General features: G+C 45.4%; 1 protein-coding gene across 1 annotated transcript; it reads right to left on the bottom strand.

The window, feature by feature from the left end:
- Window positions 1-733: 733 nt before the first annotated feature.
- Window positions 734-5,614, bottom strand: LOC134965135 (IgGFc-binding protein-like). The gene is made up of 4 exons (XM_063941662.1): window positions 5,597-5,614; window positions 4,812-5,379; window positions 4,064-4,659; window positions 734-1,396 (listed from the first exon to the last, which is right to left on the bottom strand). Exons 1-4 carry the CDS (start codon window positions 5,612-5,614, stop codon window positions 734-736), a joined length of 1,845 nt encoding a protein of 614 aa, XP_063797732.1.
- Between the last annotated feature and the right edge of the window lie 14,811 nt (window positions 5,615-20,425).

Genomic DNA, 20,425 nt, shown 5'->3' with positions numbered 1-20,425 from the left:
CCAAAACACGAGACATCCGTGAGCCAATAAGATGCCGTTTTGAGAACCGAGTAAATCTGAGTAAAACCGAGCTAAACCGAACCCGCTCATCTCTAGCTGGAACACATAGGAACTAGTTTGCTTGACTTTGTTTAACCTACCAAATAAGGCTTTAATAGCATGAGGGTATCAATCTGTTGTGGAAATGGTCCAAAGAGCTTGTATAGCTTCTATGGCATCCTGGACTATTAGACAGTTACTGACTACCTACAGACGTATACACTTGTTACTATCCTTAAATGGTGCCAGGTAACCCTGTTTGGTGCACCACAAACTTTAGAACTTTTTAATTTTCTTGAAATATGCACCTTAATCTGTATCTTTCTACCAATACATTTGTGTCAGAAAATTTGTTTCTACCAATACAGGTGTGGCCCACGCCATATCTCGTCCCCATACATCATTAAACTTAATTTGTGACTTAATACCAATTCCTTTGCATCATGAATAATAATTCTAATGACCTAGTACAGTATTATCAAATTTCAGGAAAAAGTATGCATGTTCGGGAATCGCTACCATGGCAGAGTGTCTGAGTCATGTCAAGGTATCTCACACCAAATGGCTCAAAACTATGAGGAGACATCTGTATGTTCATCGGTGGTTGTAGCCAATATCTCATTCTTTGATATGGGTCATACTGTTTCATCTTTCACATATTTGCAATATTTTTATATACATCCCATTTGCCCACTTATGAATCACATGTATAACATGAAATGTAGATTGTTGTACAGTATATCGTAAGGCTGTAATCATAAAGCTGCAATGACTTACGGCAGAATGCGTCAGTTCTCCATGGATTTATGGTGACACCGGCTGCTTGGCATGCAGCAACATAGCTATGAATGCTATTGCAGAGGATGCCTCCATCCCCAGCCACAGCACACAGGTCATGGACACAGTTGTTGAAGTATGTATCAGGGTTAATAGTGGCATAGCACGTGCTCAGGGGACCTCCAGTCTTCTTTAGGAATCCACAGTAGATTTCAGTCTTGAAGATTTCTACTTTTCGGTCATCACAGGATGGACAAGCATTACCACTGCCACCACACCCTTTGTCACAAGTTACACCAAAGATTGGAACCTTCCAGGAGGCTCCATATATGATGGCATCTGTAGTCAGACTCTTGTCAGGGAGCTGGAAGTCATCATTTTTGTTGCCATTGTAATTGCCACACAGACCAGACAACTGTTCCTTGTAGTTTCCGGGAACGGTGACCATCACGTGGTGGACCAGGTCATAGTTCACCTGAACACCAAAGTCGGTGTCAATGATCACCCTGATGCCGTGCTGGTAAGCTCGTATCTTGCCATCTTCTAAGGTCACTGGGAGGTAACTGTACACTCCATTAATCTGTTTAGGAAACACATTGTAAGTAGAAATATAAATTTTCTGAACATTTGATTTGGTGTTTTTTTTTAAATGTAACTGGGCATATTAAATATTCCTTTGCCATAACCAAGGCCTAGGGCTAAATGTTATAGTCTGCGAGAAGGAGGAAGTGCGGGTTTTTGTGCAAGTCTGCCCATCATTTACATGGTATAACTAGACCCACACAAAATCCCACACTTCCTGCCTCTCACAGGCTATTGCATTTAACTCCAAGAGCTTAAGACATTAATATCCACTACACTCCCCTGAAATTAGCTCAACGGTCTGGTTTGCTACCAACTGTACTTGAGATAGACAGGGAATCCAAAATTCCTTTAGTATTACTAATAGAAAGATACAGTAGGTATCTCATAGGTGCAGCTGTGCCATTTGGATTATCATAAGAATTTTTCTGGATATGAATAATCCAATACTGTAACGAGATAAATAACTGGTGACCAGAAGATAACTCCTTAAAGTACAGGAAAGGGAGAGGATCAAGAGTCTCATGGGCACACCCATATAGAAGAAGGCAATTGTGTTTAAAAAAAAGCGGTCAATAGAGTACTGACTGGTGATCACACAACTCTAACATGCACTGCAGAACACATTATGTTTTCTAGAGATTGGGTAGGACACTTGGAGATCTCCGTCACACGTTTATGTAAGTAAGAGATTCCTTTTTTCAAAAGATACTGTATGTCCAATTAATAGTTATTGTCTCATTATCAGACAATAAAACTTAACACTACAGTATAGTATTGTATTATTAACGTCCACATCTCTCCCATTTTCTGCCAAACAAAACAAGGGTCCTCTTGTTAAAATTTGGAAGGTTTTCTAGTTTTAAACATGGTACGTTTTCTTAGACTACCTTATTCCTACACATTGTAAGTGTTTTTTGATAGTTTTCCCAATTTGTCTTTAATTTTAGAAATCCAAGCAGCCTACATGTAATAATTTTTTTTTAACAGCAATAAAATCTATCCACATTGGATTTACGTAGTTAATATTTTTGGTTTTTGCTTTGGCATTGACCTTTTTTTTTTTTTAGCTGATTTTATTTGATATTAATTAAACACTTACAATAAGTAGGAATATGGTATTCTAACAAGGCATGCCATGTTTAAAACTAATAAGAGGACCCTTGTTTTGATTGGAACAAAGCAAGAACCAAAAAAAATGTATCATCGTATCGCTAGCCAGGCAAAAAAGGATATCCCCCTGCTGACAGCCTAGCTGCAAAGGCAGACACACCACCACCATGTTTTGCTTCGCAATGGCCACGTGTAACATCACACCCCAAAAATGGCTCGGACCCGCCTCCGTTTTAGCCACACCACCCCTGCAACGCCGCATCACCGCCCCACAAACACCTCTGGCTGTCAATCAGTCATGCAATCGAATTTCAGTCACTGGCGTGCGCAGCTCATTTTATTAGGGGGTGCACCGTCGGAGGGGTGTGTCTAGCATCGCCTTTTGGGCTTGTCTAGCACCATCTATTGATGGTCAACGGATATAAAATATCCACCTTTATACCAATCCTAATAAAGCAGATACATTGTCAGATGTTGTGGTGTGCACCAAACAAACACCCCTGATGGCACTCACTGCAATTACACTGCTCCTCCTCAGCCTCGTCTGGCTCCCCCTCTCTTTCCCCTGCAAGCTGCAGCAGCTTACTTACAAGTCGGTAAGTAAACTGACACTGACAGTCGCAGACTAGTACTGCTGCTGCTGGAAAAACGAGTGACGTGTCAATGCTGCTGCCGACCGCCTGCCAGTATTGAATTTGTCTTCCTAAGAGGAACGCTGGCTGCATGCTGCTCCTCATCAGTGGCTGGCGTTGGCATAGCATAGAAGGAGAGAGGTGTGTATGTGGCAGGTGTGACGGGTGGGCATGCAAGCAGCATGACGTAATCACGTCACATCACACTGTTTTTGTACGTAGAGGTGGAGCTGGGAATTTGAAAGCTGTGTCAGTGGCACCCTTGACTAACCCAGGCGTCCGGTCAGTAATGCAGTCCTGACAGGGTGCAGCGCAGAGGGCACAGTAATCAGCCTGCTCGGCGATCGCTGCATCAGGCATGTGAGATCGGGGTGCCAGACATTAGGGGGTGCCTGTGCACACCAGGAAGCCCCCCTGCGCACACCTATGATTTCAGTAGCATACTGTATGCTACTAAATAAGGCCCTAAACCAATATGAATGACAAGGAGCATATAGTACAGTCTTTGGGCTTTAGGTAGTGTTTTAGACTATAGGGTAAATGAAAGAGCCTATGGATGAGTCTGGTTAATGTTTTAAAGAAACACTGATGAGTCTGGTTGATGTTTTAAAGAAACCCCAATGAGTCTGGTTGACATTTTTAAGAAATCCCGATGAGCCTGGTTGATGTTTTAAAGAAAGAAACATTTAAAAGACAAAATAGGTTGGTTTAAAAAATCTTCCAGACTCGGTGGGATCTGAGTATACAGCTACTACTTTTATGTGGTCTTAGAAATTAACAATATGCAATTCTTAATTATAGTATTTTTCTAATATCTGAATAGTCAACATCTACTGTATATCCATTTAAAGACTTTCAAAAAAATGTACATTTGCCCTTCAAACAAGACTTACATTGGTACTGAATAAAACATAACATACCTTAATCCGTCCTTGGACATTATACTGAAGAGTTAGGTTATATCCATAGACTTCAAAAGACACCAGTTTAGTGACAGAAACCTTTTCATCGCCCAATTTTTTGTTTTCCACATTGATGGCAAAAGGTACCAAGTTTTCTCTGTTTGTGATAAGCTTGGTGAGGGTATAGGTGCAGGTACCTTGGAAATTGAAGGCCAGTCCATCAAATGACACGTAGTGAGGATCACCAGCTGCAGAACACTGAGCGGAACCCACTGGTTGACATTTTTGGACTCCATTGACAACTTTACATTCTTCATTGGGTCCACATGCGAAAGCCTTACACTGCACCACTCCACTAGATGTGCATACGCACTGCTGGTTGCACAATTCATTGGGGAAAAATATTTCCCCAGGCTGATAATATTTATCGTTGTATCTGCAGCCACACTGGGAAATGGGGACACAGTCTCCCCCACTTAGGATAAAACCATCATTACATTCACATCCCTCAGAACATGTAGGGTTGCATCCTACTGGAGGTGAGGGTGATAGACATGTTGGAGCACAGCCAGATGCACAATTTTCATAGTGACTGTTCTTTGGACAATCTGGACCTGTGGATGAAAGACCAAAAAGCTTAACATTCCATAGTTATCATAAAGCCATGCTACTATATAATCATTTTCATATCTGCTAATCCAACATGGTCATTGAACATTTATAAAAAGCAGCAGACAGTCCTGGAAACATTGCAAAGTACACTTACTGCAGAAGTTGTTGGTTCTCCATGGGTATATGGTGACTCCAGCCTCTTGGCACAAGACTGCATAGCTTGCTATTATTTTGCAGAGAACATCTTCCCTGCCTTCATAGAAGCAAGCATCATACACACAGCTCTTGAAGTTTTCATGTGGATCTATCTTGGCGTGGCACTCACGAAGCGGTCCATTCTTGTCTGTAATAATTCCACATCCCTGCTTGTTGTTAATATGATGGAGTTCCAGTTCTGCTAAATTGGGGCACTCTGCTTTGTCATCTTCATAGCAACCAGGCACAGTTTGCACCTTCCAGCTATTGCCAAAGTCAGATGGCTTGGTGGTTATCTGGTTGTTTTTCATTAGGAAGTCATTGCTCTGGTCACCATCAAAGTTGCCGCAAAGACCACACACGGCTCCAGCATAGCCACCAGGAACTGTGACAGCAACACGATGGTCCCAGTTGAAAGACACACGTAAACCAAAGTTTGTCTGGACGATAGCAGTATCACCCTTCTTGTAGATGGACAGCTTGCCGTTATCAACTTTGAAGGGAAGGTTTGTTAATATACCATTCAGCTATGGGGGGGAAAGGGGGAAATAAAACATACAGTACATCAGTATTGCAATAAAATTGGCATTTAAAACACTGTGGGACTGATTCTGAGTCATACTACAATATTCACGTATATTTTTCTTCTGAATGTGTATGTGTCTAGAGCTCTAAAAAATTACATGGGGTATGTGTTCATGCTGTGTATGTACAGACTTGCAGGTTGGATTAAGCCGCACTGACTCTGGAATTATTAGGCATCTTGGGTCGTGACTAGGAGGAGGCTGTCAGTTGTGGTATGCTACTGTATGTCGCCAGTTATTATATCAACATGCATAATATCGACTTTCAACTAGCCTAAATGGATGGCTTGTCATCCTTATTGAATGTCTACATAATGTCACTGGTGGCCTAACAGTCACTCACCTGGTCCAAGTGGTAACATCAACTTCTGGGTCCAGGTAGTCATGTGGTAAGCAGTTTGGCGCTGAATTCTGAAGAGCGGTGTTTATGTGAGTACAGTCCCCCTAATCTCTAACCATAACTACCCACAAAATGCCTAACTATAACCTCCCCCCACCCTGCAGCCGGACCCTAAACCTCTTCCTAGAGCCAAACCCTTACCCTCCTGGTGTTGCCTATGCCAAACCGTCAGTATCTGATAATGTCAACATTTCAACATGGTAACATTTCATTTGTTGACACTGTGAACATGCCGACATTCTGAGGATATCAAAATGCTGTCCACTGACATACTGATCCACGTCCACATTCTAGTGTTGCCATTGAGGTGTCGACTTTATTAATGTCAAAATGATAATTGTCAACAATGTGACCTGATAACGCTAAACAAACGAACAAAGATATTAAGTGTATTAGGTTTTAATGGGTGTGTTGCAGGCATGTTTTAGTGGGTGTCCCAGCCCTTAGATGCACAATAATATGCAATGGAAAGGGCTTTAACTAGTATAAGCATAATGTTATAGATGCGACTAGGGTAAAAGATGCTAAAGTGGTCACAATGGTGTGCCCCTGTGGGGTCAATCGTAATACATGCAGAATATTCAATTATAGCATAACCTGCTGAGGCATAATTATTGGACAATGAGAAAGAGGAAAGAAAAAAAGAAACTCACCAAAATCTTGTTCTGGATATGCCTGTTGATGACAATATCAAAGCCGAAGACATTGACTTGGACTGCAGAGACGTAAGACACCACTTTACTCCCTCTGTTATCATTCTGAGTATTGACCTGGAAGTCCACCAGATCTGGTGACTTCTTACAAAGTCCAGCAAACTGGTAGAGGCATGTACCCTGGAAGTCATATCTCACTCCATCAAAGGAGATGTAGTGGGGATCTCCTGAAGCCGAGCAAGTACCATAAGATACGGGATAACAATCTTGGAGGCCATTAACCACTGAACATTTCTCTGAAGACTTACAACGGGTGGATTTGCATTCAACCTTCCTGGTGGCAGGATTACAAGTGCACTGGTTCTCACACTTACTGTCACCCCAGAACTTCTCATTGGCTGCGTACAGCTTCCCTTGGTAGACGCATCCACAGTTGGCCTTGGGTATACACTTTCCTCCATCTAGCACGTATCCATCCTTACACTGACAGGTCTCCACACATGAGTTAGAGCACACAGATGGTACAGCATCATCGTTACAGGTAAGTGGACATGCTTGAGCGCATAGCTTGTACTGGCTGTTGTCAGGGCACTGCATTGCTGAGAAAGAAACACAATAAATTATATCCAAAATATCATCCTCTTAGGAGACACCTCCATGCCTCACATATCAATTTATACTGTGGATACAGCAGTTACAGTACTTCCACCTACTTTTTCAGGTTTTCTTGCAGGCCTGAAGATATAGGTGGTCATTCCGAGTTGTTCGCTAGCTGCTTTCGTTCGCTGTGCAGCGGTCAGGCAAAAGCTCGGCACTTCTGCTCATGTGTATGCGGCGCAATGCGCACGTGCGGCATACTATTACAACGAACGATGTCGTTTTACACAGGGTCTAGCGATGCTTTTCAGTCGCACAGGCAGCCGCAGAGTGATTGACAGGAAGAGGGCGTTTCTGGGTGTCAAGTGACCGTTTTCAGGGAGTGTTCGGAAAAACGCAGGCGTGCCAGGAAAAATACAGGCGTGGCTGGGCAAACGCTGGGTGTGTTCGTGACGTCAAATCCGGAACTGAATGGTCTGAAGTGATCGCAAGCGCTGAGTAGGTCTGAAGCTGCGCTGAAACTGCACAAATTTTTTTTGTAGCCTCTCTGTGATCTCTTTGTTCGCACTTCTGCTAAGCCAAAATACACTCCTAGTGGGCGGCGGCATAGCGTTTGTACGGCTGCTAAAAACTGCTAGCGAGCGATCAACTCGGAATGACCACCATAGTACAGTAGGTGTATCACCAATGAGTGTGTCCATCTATGCCCTTGCATAATCAATAAGACTTCACAGAAAAGATGCATAGGTTAAAGCTCTGTATAAATAGCTGGATACAATATTAAATGAAAATTAAATATATTTTTTTTTAACAATGTCATTATGAGATTTTTGTTCCAAACAGCCAACTAGTTGGCTGGTTGTAAAGATAATCTTTAGATTTGTGGCCAGTTTATGTTGTGTGTAGTGATCAGTCTGTAATTAATAAATGGATATGCTGATACTGTAGGATAGTAAAATTAATAATGAGACATTTCAGCTCAATGCCAGAGTCTATTTTCTCATATGTTAATCAGTTAGTGGACAAACCATATGCAAAACAATACTGGTATTGTAGAACATTACACGTATGTCCCAAGAAAGTGACCATGGACCCTGTTCAGATTGAATAATTTCTATAGTATGCTGGGGGGTCGCTCAGTGCAAGGCAAGGCTGCTGCCCAGCGGCTGCGGTCGCAATGTAATTGTGATCGCGCCGCAATCAGATAGCGGTTGCAGCAACTGTGGATGCCCCCTGCTTTCGCAGTCACGCAGCCAACCCAAAAGTGGTCCAACCACGCCTGCATTGGCCGGACCACTCCCCTGCAAGGGTACAGTACATCGCCTCCACCATCACCCTCCAAACCATAAATAGTTGGATATTAAGGGCAGTATTTTATTCATGCCAATAGCACACGCTTATGCCAATCTGACACAATGCAGGGAGGTCACTCACACCGGTACTAACAGGACCGTAACTAGGTGTGTGCAGATGGTTCTTTGCCCACAACCGTTTGCCCTGTGGGAGCACCTTCCACATACACCATGATTGGTTGCCTATTCCCCCGTGTGCTCCACGGAGGACTGCTCCTCCCGCTCCCCTGTGCTCTCTGCAGCATCTGCCATCTAGCACCCGCAGCCCCAAGCTCACTGAGTGGAAGCAGCTACCCAATCTCTGACGCTGGTCTATCTATTTAGTAGGATAGTCAGCGCTGGGCAGTGTTGGTGGCCAACTCTCTGTCCCATGTGCTGCATTCCCACTCCCTCTCCTGTCCTGCAGTGGACAGAGGGAGTTCTGGGTCAGGAGCCACAGCAGCACAGAAGGGAGAAACAATTTAAGTGTCTACACACACACTACACTACACTAAACCCTAAGGGCAGGGTGGGGGTGTAAGGGGTTCTACCTGGTGTAATGTGTATAAGGGCTCTACCTGGCATAATGTGTATAAGGGACTCTACCTAGCATAATGTGTATAACATGCTCTACTTGGTGTAATGTGTATAACATGCTCTACCTGGTGTAATGATTTTAACATGCTGTACCTGACATAATGTGTGTAAGGGGCGCTACCTGACATAATTTGTGTAAGAGGCTCTTCCTGGCATAATGTGTATAAGGGATTCTACCTTGCGTAATGTGTATAACATGCTCTACCTGCTCTAATGTGTATAACACTACCTGGCATAATGTGTGTAATGTTCTCTACCTGGCGTAATGTGTATAACATGCTCTACCTGCTTTAATGTGTATTACACTACCTGGCATAATGTGTATATAACATGCTCTACCTGCTCTAATGTGTATTACACTACTTCCTAAGGGGCTCTACCTGGCATAATGTGTGTATATTGCTCCACCTGGCATAATGTATTTAAGGGGATCTACCTGGCATTACATGTATAAGGGGCTCATTCTGGTGTAATGTGTATAACATGCTCTATCTGCTCTAATGTGTATTACACTACCTGGCATAATGTGTGTAATGTGCTCTACCTGGCATAATGTGTATAACATGCTCTACCTGCTCTAATGTGTATTACACTGCCTGGCATAATGTGTGTAATGTGCTCTACCTGTCATAATGTGTGTAAGGGGCTTTACCTGGCATAATGTACATAAGGGGATCTACCTGGCATAACATGGATAAGGGGCTCATCCTGGTGTAATGTGTATAAGAGGCTCTACCATGGCATAATATGTATAATGGGCTCTACCATGGTATAATGTGTGTAAGGGGCTCTACCTGGCATAATGTGTGTATATTGCTCTACCTGGCATAATGTATTTAAGGGGATCTACCTGGCATTACATGTATAAGGGGCTCATTCTGGTGTAATGTGTATAACATGATCTATCTGCTCTAATGTGTATTACACTACCTGGCATAATGTGTGTAATGTGCTCTACCTGGCATAATGTGTATAACATGCTCTACCTGCTCTAATGTGTATTACACTGCCTGGCATAATGTGTGTAATGTGCTCTACCTGTCATAATGTGTGTAAGGGGCTCTACCTGGCATAATGTACATAAGGGGATCTACCTGGCATAACATAGATAAGGGGCTCATCCTGGTGTAATGTGTATAAGAGGCTCTACCATGGCATAATGTGTATAATGGGCTCTACCATGGTATAATGTGTGTAAGGGGCTCTACCTGGCATAATGTGTGTAAGTTACTCTATCTGGCGTAACGTGTGTAAGGGTCTCTTCTATGGTGTAATGTGTATAAGTGGCACTACTCTGTGGTGTGATTTGAATTGGCATTATTCTGTGGCCACACCCATTCCCAATGAATCCACATGCCTTCAGAGTGCACTATCCCTATTTTATATATGTGGGGTGGAGGTGGCACCAACTGTCTTTTTGGCACAGAGTACTAATATGTCTAGTTATGGCTCTCGGTACTAAACATGGTAAATGGACAGATGGCAGAGTGCGCACAAGTGAGGAATGCCAACAAACTCCCAGGGTGCCAGTGGCAAATGTAATGGAGACTAGGGCAAGTGGAGGCGTGAAATGGTACAACAGCATGTGGAAGAGTGTGATGGCATAATGGCATGTGGCTGGGATCTGATGTCATAAAAGTGGCATGTGGAGGGATCTAATGGCATATAAGGGGCATAGGGATAGATCTGATGGCATATAAGGGGCATAAGAATGGATATGATGGCATGTCAGGGGTACGTGGATGGATCTGATGTCATATACAGATGTGTTACTTATGTTTTTGCTTGCAGCACACTGCAGCATGCAATTTCCACGCATGTGTCTGACACAATACACCACGTTGCTGAACCATTTGTACTATGCAATCCTGTAGGATTGTGTATACGAACGCTGCAAACACGGCCGTCAGAAGGCCCTTCATTCATGGCATACATGCTGCAGCATGCTGCAGCGCAAGCAAAGATGTAAAAGAACACATCTGTAAGGGGAAGGTGAAGGCATGTGATGACATAAAAGCCATGTGGACGTGTGTCATGACATATACTGTAGTGGGCATGCAGAGGGGTCCGATGGCATTTATTTGGTCTCTAATTTCATTTATGTAACCATCTCCCATATCCCTTTCTATCCACAGCCCCTTCTTCTTATGTCTATCTGCATTTCCATGCCCTTGAGATGAGAGTCTATTGATTACGTGGAGGGTATGGCGTGGCAAAATCTGAACTGAGGTCACTGTGGAATAATATGAGTTATATTTTAAACTTATTTTTCTACTAAAAATCAAATGTCCAGTCTGCCAAATCTCCTTAACTTTTCAGAGTATCCCAATCAAAATAACAGTTAAAGTAAATACCCCTACTGAATAGCACATCCTAGAGAAAGATTATATGGTTCATTTTATACTTACGACATCCGGAGACTTGTCTCCACTCTGCAATCTGAACATTGCTTCTCTGGCAGGCGTCAGCATAGGCTTTTAAACTCTGGCACAGAATCTGTTTGGAACCCGCATTTATGCACAGATCATGGACACAGTTATCCAGGTAAGGCTCTGGATCTATGACATTTTGACACTGTCGGAATGGTCCATCCATCACCTTAGATAGAAGGCCACAACTTTGTTCACTTGTGTATGTTTTTGGGGTTTCGAGAGGGCAGGTCTTGCACTCTCCATTACAGTTGTGCCAGCAGAACTGGTCACCATCTTCCACTTTCCAGCTTTTGCCAAACTCAACTAAATCTGGAGCCTGAGTGCCGTCTAGTTTCATCAGGTCATCTGATGGGTTTCCATTGTAGTTTCCACATAGACCACAAACACTGCCAGAGAAGCTACTGGAGATGAATATTTTTAGGATAGAGTTCCAGTCATAGTATACCTTCAAGGAAAAGTCAGTTTCAAAGACAACAAAGCTACCCGATTGATAGAGATGGACCTGTCCATCATTCAGACTGAAGGGGAGACCTTGATGTTGATTATTCACCTAAAATATAATATTAAAACAATGGGAAAGATTTGATGAATTGTTTTGTGTGTAGAATTCCCAATTTGTTTATTGAAACTTTATGTATTTAAGACACATAATCCATTCACATCCACACCCTCACAAGCCATGCAACTTACCCTTACAAAGCCATATTCATATCTCACTATGGATATCTTGTACTCGTACACTTCTAGTGTGATGTAGCTGACATAGGCCACACGGGTATCACCTCGATTTTCATTCTTGGCTTCTATATTGAAAGCTGGAAGGCTACTACTGTTGCTACCACAAGTCTTGGCAATGGTGTAACTGCAGGTGCCTTGGAAGTCATAGTGGTGACCATCAAACGTTCGGTGATGGGTATCACTGACAATATGACAATAAGCCTCAGAGTATGGAACACATACTGGTTTCCCACTGGACATCTTGCATGTCTCTCTAGCGCTGCATTTTATGGTGCTGCAAGATGGATCAGAGTTCTCTGCAAAATGAAGAATAAATATTACTCTAATTTGCTAAATTATCCCTTTTAAAAATTAGAATTCTTGCAAAAAATTATGATTGTCACTGCACTATTTAGGTTTTTGTAATGGATTCAGGGCCCGATTCAGACCTGAGCGCTGCTGTGCGTTTTCGCAGAGCGGGCGATTATCGAACTGCTGAGCATGCGTATGCACCGCAATGCGCAGGCGCGTCGCCAGTCAGCGACAGGATGGTGAGAAAATTTGGATCGCATGGCCGTTTGCCAGATGAGGAAGAGGATGTTTGTGGGTGGAAACTGGCCATTTTCTGGGAGTGTCTGGAAAAACGCAAGCAATACCAAGTGTTTTCAGGGAGTGTGTGTGACATCAGCTCCTGCCCCGATCTGCCTGATTTCATTGCACTGGAGGAGTAAGTATTGAGCTACGCACAGACTGCACACACTGCACAGAATGGGAAAAACGTTTGATGGTGAGTGTGATGCGAAAAAGGTTTTGCAGCTGTCCGCTGACTAAGGGGATTTTTCGCACAGTGTACACATGCAATCGCACACCTGCAGGGTGCGAATTTTCACCAGTGGCAAATGCAGGATTTCTAGAGGGGGGTTTCCAAATGCCAGTCCCACTCTGCGGAATGTTGGAGTAAGTGCGGGAGTCTGGGGGAGCAGTAAGAACCTAGTAACGACCCTGGACATTAATGTAAACATTGGTCTTTTTTTTTACACTGGATACTGTATGGAATACAGTATTAACATTTAACACTATAGATGGTCTATAGCACAGGTTCTCAAACTCGGTCCTCAGGACCCCACACGGTTTATGTTTTACAGGTCACCTGTAGATTTTTAAAATGTGACAGTTGGTGATACACAGTGCAGCTGCTGGGTGACATGGAAAACGTGAACCGTGTGGGGTCCTGAGGACCGAGTTTGAGAACCACTGGTCTATAGTATAGGCTGTATCAAACAAAGTGGTCATTAACAAACATAATAGAATCAGTACTGCACTTTCTAAGCACACATTCTCCCACCTCATGGTAAGGCTCCTGTCTTCTCTTCCTGGTAGCTACTTTCTGGTTCAGTGCACTTGATTGACGACTCAGAACCACACACACAGCAAACTTTGTAGAAGAAGCTGCCACCACTGGGCATGTGCAGCAGCTCTGCTCTGTTCCTTAAACTGCATGATGTGGCGGCAGCTCTAGTAATCATATTATATACCATTGCTATTGTCATAATGTGAGCTAATTGTCAAGAGGAGGGGGGTTTCTGAGCAACTGGAAACCCCCCTGCATTTGTCTATGTTCACTCCCTCTGGGCAGCGACTATCTGATCGCAGGACAGTGTAATTTGCAGCACAGTAATCAGGTCTGAATTAGGTCCTAAGCCTGACCAATTGAAATAGGCTGACAATCTTGATATTAAAATCTTGAAAGTTTTGATCAATCTGTGTATACACACACTTGATTCCTGACATTATATCAGAGCGCTTATTAGACAAGACATCTCACTATATACAACATTATTCTATATTTGTAAAACAAGCAAAAAGGAAAAAAACTTACTGTCAACACACATAGCTGGGGATCCATAGCTGTTTTGACTGATAAACCCATACGACAGCAACATAAAAGGTGAAGACGGATTCTCAACGAAGTTGGAAGTGAAGCCTTTTACCAATCTCTGAGCTCCCCATGAGTAATCGGTTCCATTGATGCTATTCAATGGTAAAACATAAGCAGGGCCTTTGTTGATGAGAACTTTAGAGAAGTCTGTGGTCTTTGCCACTATTGTTCCATAGTTTTCAAAGTCTTGTTGGCCATACATATTGTAGGAAGAGCAATAGCTGCTTATTGGTGGGATAGTCATCAGCAGGGGGTCAAATTGTGTTGAAAGCCTATCTACCCAACCAGTACAGTAGTGCATAACTTGGATTCCAGCACTGGCCGAAAGGTAAATGGATGTTGCCACTGGAATCGTCAGCTGAATTACCTGCCCTGCACTTAAGTCCTGAGTTATTTTATTTGGACCAATTTGATAGCTGATCCTTGTGTTCTCAGCAGCCACCACATATAAAATATCAGGATTTGTCTGTAAGAAGATTGGAGGTATGATGAATGTGGTACCCCAGCTAGAGACTGGCCTGAGTTGCTCGTATACATGATTGCACTTTGAGTTCTTCCATGTACATGTGTGACCACTCAAGACTGCCACAGGTTTCTGAGATACCACTCTGGTCCCAGACAGATCATCGCTACTTAATAGCTGAAGAGCGTTATAAGCTTCTAGAAGGACACTGAGCTTTGATCCAGCTGGGTAGAGTGTATTTTGATACGTAACTGCCCCTGTGAGATATATGTCTACATTGGTAGCTTCTTCATTACTGACTACAGAGAATACCTTAAACTGATTATCAGGGCCACCTAGAGGTGTCACCACATAGTAGTCATTGCCAAGGTCTTCAGCAGGATAAACAATGCTAGTGTCAGCACTTAGTAACTTATAGTTCACAGACAAGACTGAGATCTCTTTATCAGCCTGGATTACTATTACATTACTTGACTTAGTGACACCAGACAACTCTGCATTTTTCTGGATGTGGATAGCCAAAGATTGTTCATTTACACTTAAGACCCGTTTAAAGCCGGATTTGTTCATCGACACGGTTACTGTAGTGGAAGGGTTGTACCCAGTAATAATGAGTTTGAGGGTACCACTGCCGTAAAAGTTCTGCATGAAGACTGTAACAAAATTCTTGCCCAGTGGACCCGCTGAGCAAGTTCCTGAAAAACAAAAATGGAAACATAACATAAAGTACTCAGTATAGATGCTTCTTGAGAAACATTTTTTTTGTAAGAAGAGATTTTCTAAAGTTCCTTTTTTCATATCCATGGATTTGCCTTAGTGTAGCAATGGCTAACTCCATTGATGCTTTTTGGAAGGCTGGTATAGCTTTCAGTGTAACCAAATAGACATACTTTTCTTACTGTTCTCTCATTGGGCAGGATGTATCAATCCTTGGAGATGGATGGAGTGCATAAGTAATCAAAATAATCCAATCAGCTCCTAACTGTCATTACAAAAGCTGTACTAGATAAATGACAGAAGCTGATTGGCTGGTTTGGGCAACTTCTCCACTTTATATCTCTCCAAAGTTTGATACAACTCCCCCATTGAGTGTAGGGACCACTCAGTAGACAATTATTAAACCCCTCAAACATTCTTTGAAAATTGTGCAAGTAAGGCTTGCCATCCACATTTTATGCATATTATTTATTTTTATTGAGTTACCTTTACTCTTCTTATATGTATATATAGTTTATTAATATATAGTTCTTTTGTATTGGTAACATCTTCAAGTTAGTTATTTCTTTCCAGCATACTCAACCCCATGCTCCTGAATGTTGGTGCACACAACACAACAGCCAGCTTCTGGCTGGACAGTGTCAAATTATTAAGGAGCAATGGTCATTGATTGGATGGCTTCAGCAAAGATCTGCTTGGGGTTACTTATAGTAAAGATTGAGAAGATTGAAGTGTACAGAGAGGGAGGCAGGTGTGCTGAGTTGCAGTGTAAGATTAGTCTATTGAAGGGTTATCATCAACATTTTGCTGAAATGGCATGGAAACATTATAGTCCCATCTCACTTGGGACTGTTAACCAGTGGTAGTTCTAGCCGTGGGCAAGCAGGGCTATTGCCCTGGGCACTGCAGACTTTGGGTGCAGCTGCAGTCAACCCACTGGCGCCTGTCTGTTCCTGCCCTCTGCTACTGCCAGGTCCACCATCATGGGGGACAGAGAGGGAGCCTGGGCCAACAGCAGACCATGTTCTGGAAGCAAGTCATGGACAGACAGCACCGGCATTTAAAATTTGGAGCTGGCCGTTAAACAATCACAGCTCGCGGACTGGCAGCCAATCAGGAGCGGCCGTTCTTGATAGGTTGCAGGACAGTGAGCGGCAGGCACTAAATTTGAAAGGATACTGCTCTCTGACCATCAGAGTTAACCAACAGGAGAAGCCAGCCCTCCCCGCCAACTGAACAGGCTGGATTAATAGGTAAGACCGATGCCTGCAACTAATGCCACCTAACACCACCTTCCCCTTAGTCTAGCAGCACTAGCAGTAGTAACAGTGCCGGTAAATATATCGGGCACTTCCAGCAAGAGATGAGGTGTCAGGCTGCTCGATATTTTCCTAGGGAGGCCATCGTGTGCTCGCAATCGATGGTTACAATCGATGGTAAAACCGTGAGTGACCATCGATGGTTACCAACTGTGCTATGGAAGACCTCGATTGTTCACTCATTGATTGTCATCCATGGCAAAAGCATTTGACATCGGCCATAAACCATCGATGATTAGGGATCCTCTGTGGTCGATGGTCATCCCTATATTCTCCACAATCTATTAATACTCCTGGCGATGCCAGGGACCCTGGACTTGGAAAGAGTGTCACAAGTGGGCTGTGAGCGGCTGTGAGGCCTGACTGAGCTAGGAGGAGAGTAAGTTCATCTGTTCATGGCTACGCAGAAGAGTCTATGACTGCTACCCAAGGGCAGCAGATCATCAGCAAGGATGGCTGCTTGGTGCTGAATCAGGAGGAGGTGTCCAGGTGCAAAAGAGGAAATGAGTGACTGCTGTCTACTAAGTTCCTATCCCTGTCCCCAGCTGTGTACCCCCCTCCTTGTCCCTAGCTGTCCGCTGCTGTGTACCACCTCCCTGTCACTTGCTGTGTACCCCTCCCTGTCTCTAACTGTGTACCCACTATATGTGTACCCCTACTTGTCCCTTTCACTTGCTGTGTACCCCCTCCTTGTCCCTAGCTGTGTACCCCTTCACTGTTCCTAGCTGTGTACCCCCTCCCTGTCCCGAGCTGTGTATCCCCTCCCTGTCCCTATATCTGTACCCCTTCCTTGTCCCTAGATGTGTACCCCTCCCTGTCCCTAGCTGTATACCCCTCCCTATCTCTAGCTGTATACCCCCTCCCTGTCCCTAGATGTGTAGACCCTCCCTGTCTCTAGCTGTGTACCCCCTCCCTGTCCCGAGCTGTGTATCCCCTTCCTGTCCCTATATCTGTACCCCTTCCTTGTCCCTAGATGTGTAACCTTCCCTGTCCCTAGCTGTATACCCCTCCCTATCTCTAGCTGTATACCCCCTCCCTGTCCCTAGATGTGTACCCCTCCCTGTCTCTAGCTGTGTACCCCCTCCCTGTCCTTAGCTGTGTACACCCTCCCTGTCCCTAGCTGTATACCCCTCCCTATCTCTAGCTGTATACCCCCTCCCTGTCCCTAGATGTGTGCCCCCTCCCTGTCCCTATCTGTGTACCCCTTCCTGCCCCCAGCTGTGTTAGGGACATAAGGTGACCCTGGGCACTAGGCCCAGGTCACCCAATGGGCGACAAGTTAGGCAGGCGCTAGGCCCTTGGGTGATGTCAGGCCTCCGGCCTGTGTGCAGTTAGGGGCGCTAGGCCAGTGACTAAGTGTCCCCCCAAGGGTAATACAGGTGGCAATAGACACTAGGTCCAGGCCACCCCGAGGTGGATAAGAAGGCAGGCCCGCTAAGGAAGTGTGCAGGAGGTGGGTAGGCTGTACGGCGCCCACCCCCCTAGTGGCAGGTAGGGATTTAAAGGAACGGCACAGTTGAATCTTGCACTGTGTATTGTGATGTATGTTGTTACCGTGCAGGGCAAAGTGTTAGTTTGTAAAGTTTGTGTCTAGTTCTGTTGCACCACACCCACAGTTAGTTTGAGTGCTCTGTTGTTATAGTTGGTATAGGGTAGTGATGAGCGGGTTCGGTTCCTCGGAATCAGAACCCCCCTGAACTTCACCCATTTTACACGGTTCCTAGGCAGATTCTAATCTTCCTGCCTTCCCGCCGACATCATCCCGCGGTCGGATTCTCGCTGTCCCTATATGTGTACCCTTCCCTGTCTTTAGCTTTGTAACCCCCCCTGTCCCTAGATGTGTGCCCCTCCTGTCTCTTGCTGTGTACCCCCTCCCTGTCCCTAGCTGTGTACCCCCTCCCTGTCCCTAGCTGTGTACACCCTCCCTTTCCCTAGCTGTGTACCCTCTCCCTGTCCTTAGCTGTGTACCCCCTCCCTGTCCCTAGCTGTGTACACCCTCCCTTTCCCTAGCTGTGTAACCCTTCCCTGTCCTTAGCTGTGTACCCCTCCCTTTCCCTAGCTGTGTACCCCCTCCCTGTCCCTAGCTGTGTACCCCCTCCCTGTCCCTAGCTGTGTACACCCTCCCTTTCCCTAGCTGTGTACCCCCTCCCTTTCCCTAGCTGTGTACCCCCTCCCTGTCCTTAGCGGTGTACCCCCTCCCTGTCCCTAGCTGTGTACACCCTCCCTTTCCCTAGCGATGTACCCCCTCCCTGTCCTTAGCTGTGTACAACCTCCCTGTCCCTAGCTGTATACCCCTCCCTATCTCTAGCTGTATACCCCCTCCCTGTCCCTAGATGTGTACCCCCTCCCTGTCTCTAGCTGTGTACCCCCTCCCTGTCCCTAGCTGTGTACCCCTCCCTGTCCCTAGATGTGTACCCCTCCCTGTCCCTAGCTGTGTACCCTTCCCTGTTCCTAGCTGTATACCCCCTCCCTGTCCCTAGATGTGTACCCCCTCCCTGTCTCTAGCTGTGTACCCCCTCCCTGTCCCTAGCTGTGTACCCCTCCCTGTCCCTAGATGTGTACCCCTCCCTGTCCCTAGCTGTGTACCCTTCCCTGTTCCTAGCTGTATACCCCCTCCCTGTCCCTAGATGTGTACCCCCTCCCTGTCTCTAGCTGTGTACCCCCTCCCTGTCCCTAGCTGTGTACCCCTCCCAGTCCCTAGATGTGTACCCCTCCCTGTCCCTAGCTGTGTACCCTTCCCTGTTCCTAGCTGTGTACCCACTCCCTGTCCCTATATGTGTACCCCCTCCTTGTCCCTAGATGTGTACCCCTCCCTGTCCCTAGCTGTATACCTCTCCCTATATCTAGCTGTATACCCCCTCCCTGTCCTTATCTGTCTACCCCCTCCCTGTCCCTAGCTGTGTACCCACTCCTAGTCCATAGCTTTGTACATCCTCCCTGTCCCTAGCTGTGTACCCCCTCCCTATCCCCAGCTGTGTACCCCTCCCTGTCCCTAGATGTGTACCCCTCCCTGTCCCTAGCTGTGTACCCTTCCCTGTTCCTAGCTGTATACCCCCTCCCTGTCCCTAGATGTGTACCCCCTCCCTGTCTCTAGCTGTGTACCCCCTCCCTGTCCCTAGCTGTGTACCCCTCCCTGTCCCTAGATGTGTACCCCTCCCTGTCCCTAGCTGTGTACCCTTCCCTGTTCCTAGCTGTATACCCCCTCCCTGTCCCTAGATGTGTACCCCCTCCCTGTCTCTAGCTGTGTACCCCCTCCCTGTCCCTAGCTGTGTACCCCTCCCAGTCCCTAGATGTGTACCCCTCCCTGTCCCTAGCTGTGTACCCTTCCCTGTTCCTAGCTGTGTACCCACTCCCTGTCCCTATATGTGTACCCCCTCCTTGTCCCTAGATGTGTATCCCTCCCTGTCCCTAGCTGTATACCTCTCCCTATATCTAGCTGTATACCCCCTCCCTGTCCTTATCTGTCTACCCCCTCCCTGTCCCTAGCTGTGTACCCACTCCTAGTCCATAGCTTTGTACATCCTCCCTGTCCCTAGCTGTGTACCCCCTCCCTGTCCCTAGCTGTGTACCCCTCCCAGTCCCTAGATGTGTACCCCTCCCTGTCCCTAGCTGTGTACCCTTCCCTGTTCCTAGCTGTGTACCCACTCCCTGTCCCTATATGTGTACCCCCTCCTTGTCCCTAGATGTGTACCCCTCCCTGTCCCTAGCTGTATACCTCTCCCTATATCTAGCTGTATACCCCCTCCCTGTCCTTATCTGTCTACCCCCTCCCTGTCCCTAGCTGTGTACCCACTCCTAGTCCATAGCTTTGTACATCCTCCCTG

The sequence above is a fragment of the Pseudophryne corroboree genome, chromosome 10, assembly GCF_028390025.1.
Source record: "Pseudophryne corroboree isolate aPseCor3 chromosome 10, aPseCor3.hap2, whole genome shotgun sequence".
Classification (NCBI taxonomy): Eukaryota; Metazoa; Chordata; class Amphibia; order Anura; family Myobatrachidae; genus Pseudophryne; species Pseudophryne corroboree.
Note: the sequence above shows the minus strand (reverse complement) of the source record. Positions and strands in the feature narration are given on the sequence as shown.

Bases quoted from the DNA above. Each gene is read 5' to 3' on its own strand.
- LOC134965135 (XM_063941662.1), bottom strand. The intron at 4,660-4,811 runs GTAAGTGTACTT...TTTCATCCACAG, and splicing joins GAGAACCAACAACTTCTGCA to GTCCAGATTGTCCAAAGAAC. The intron at 1,397-4,063 runs GTATGTTATGTT...TTTCCTAAACAG, and splicing joins ATGTCCAAGGACGGATTAAG to ATTAATGGAGTGTACAGTTA.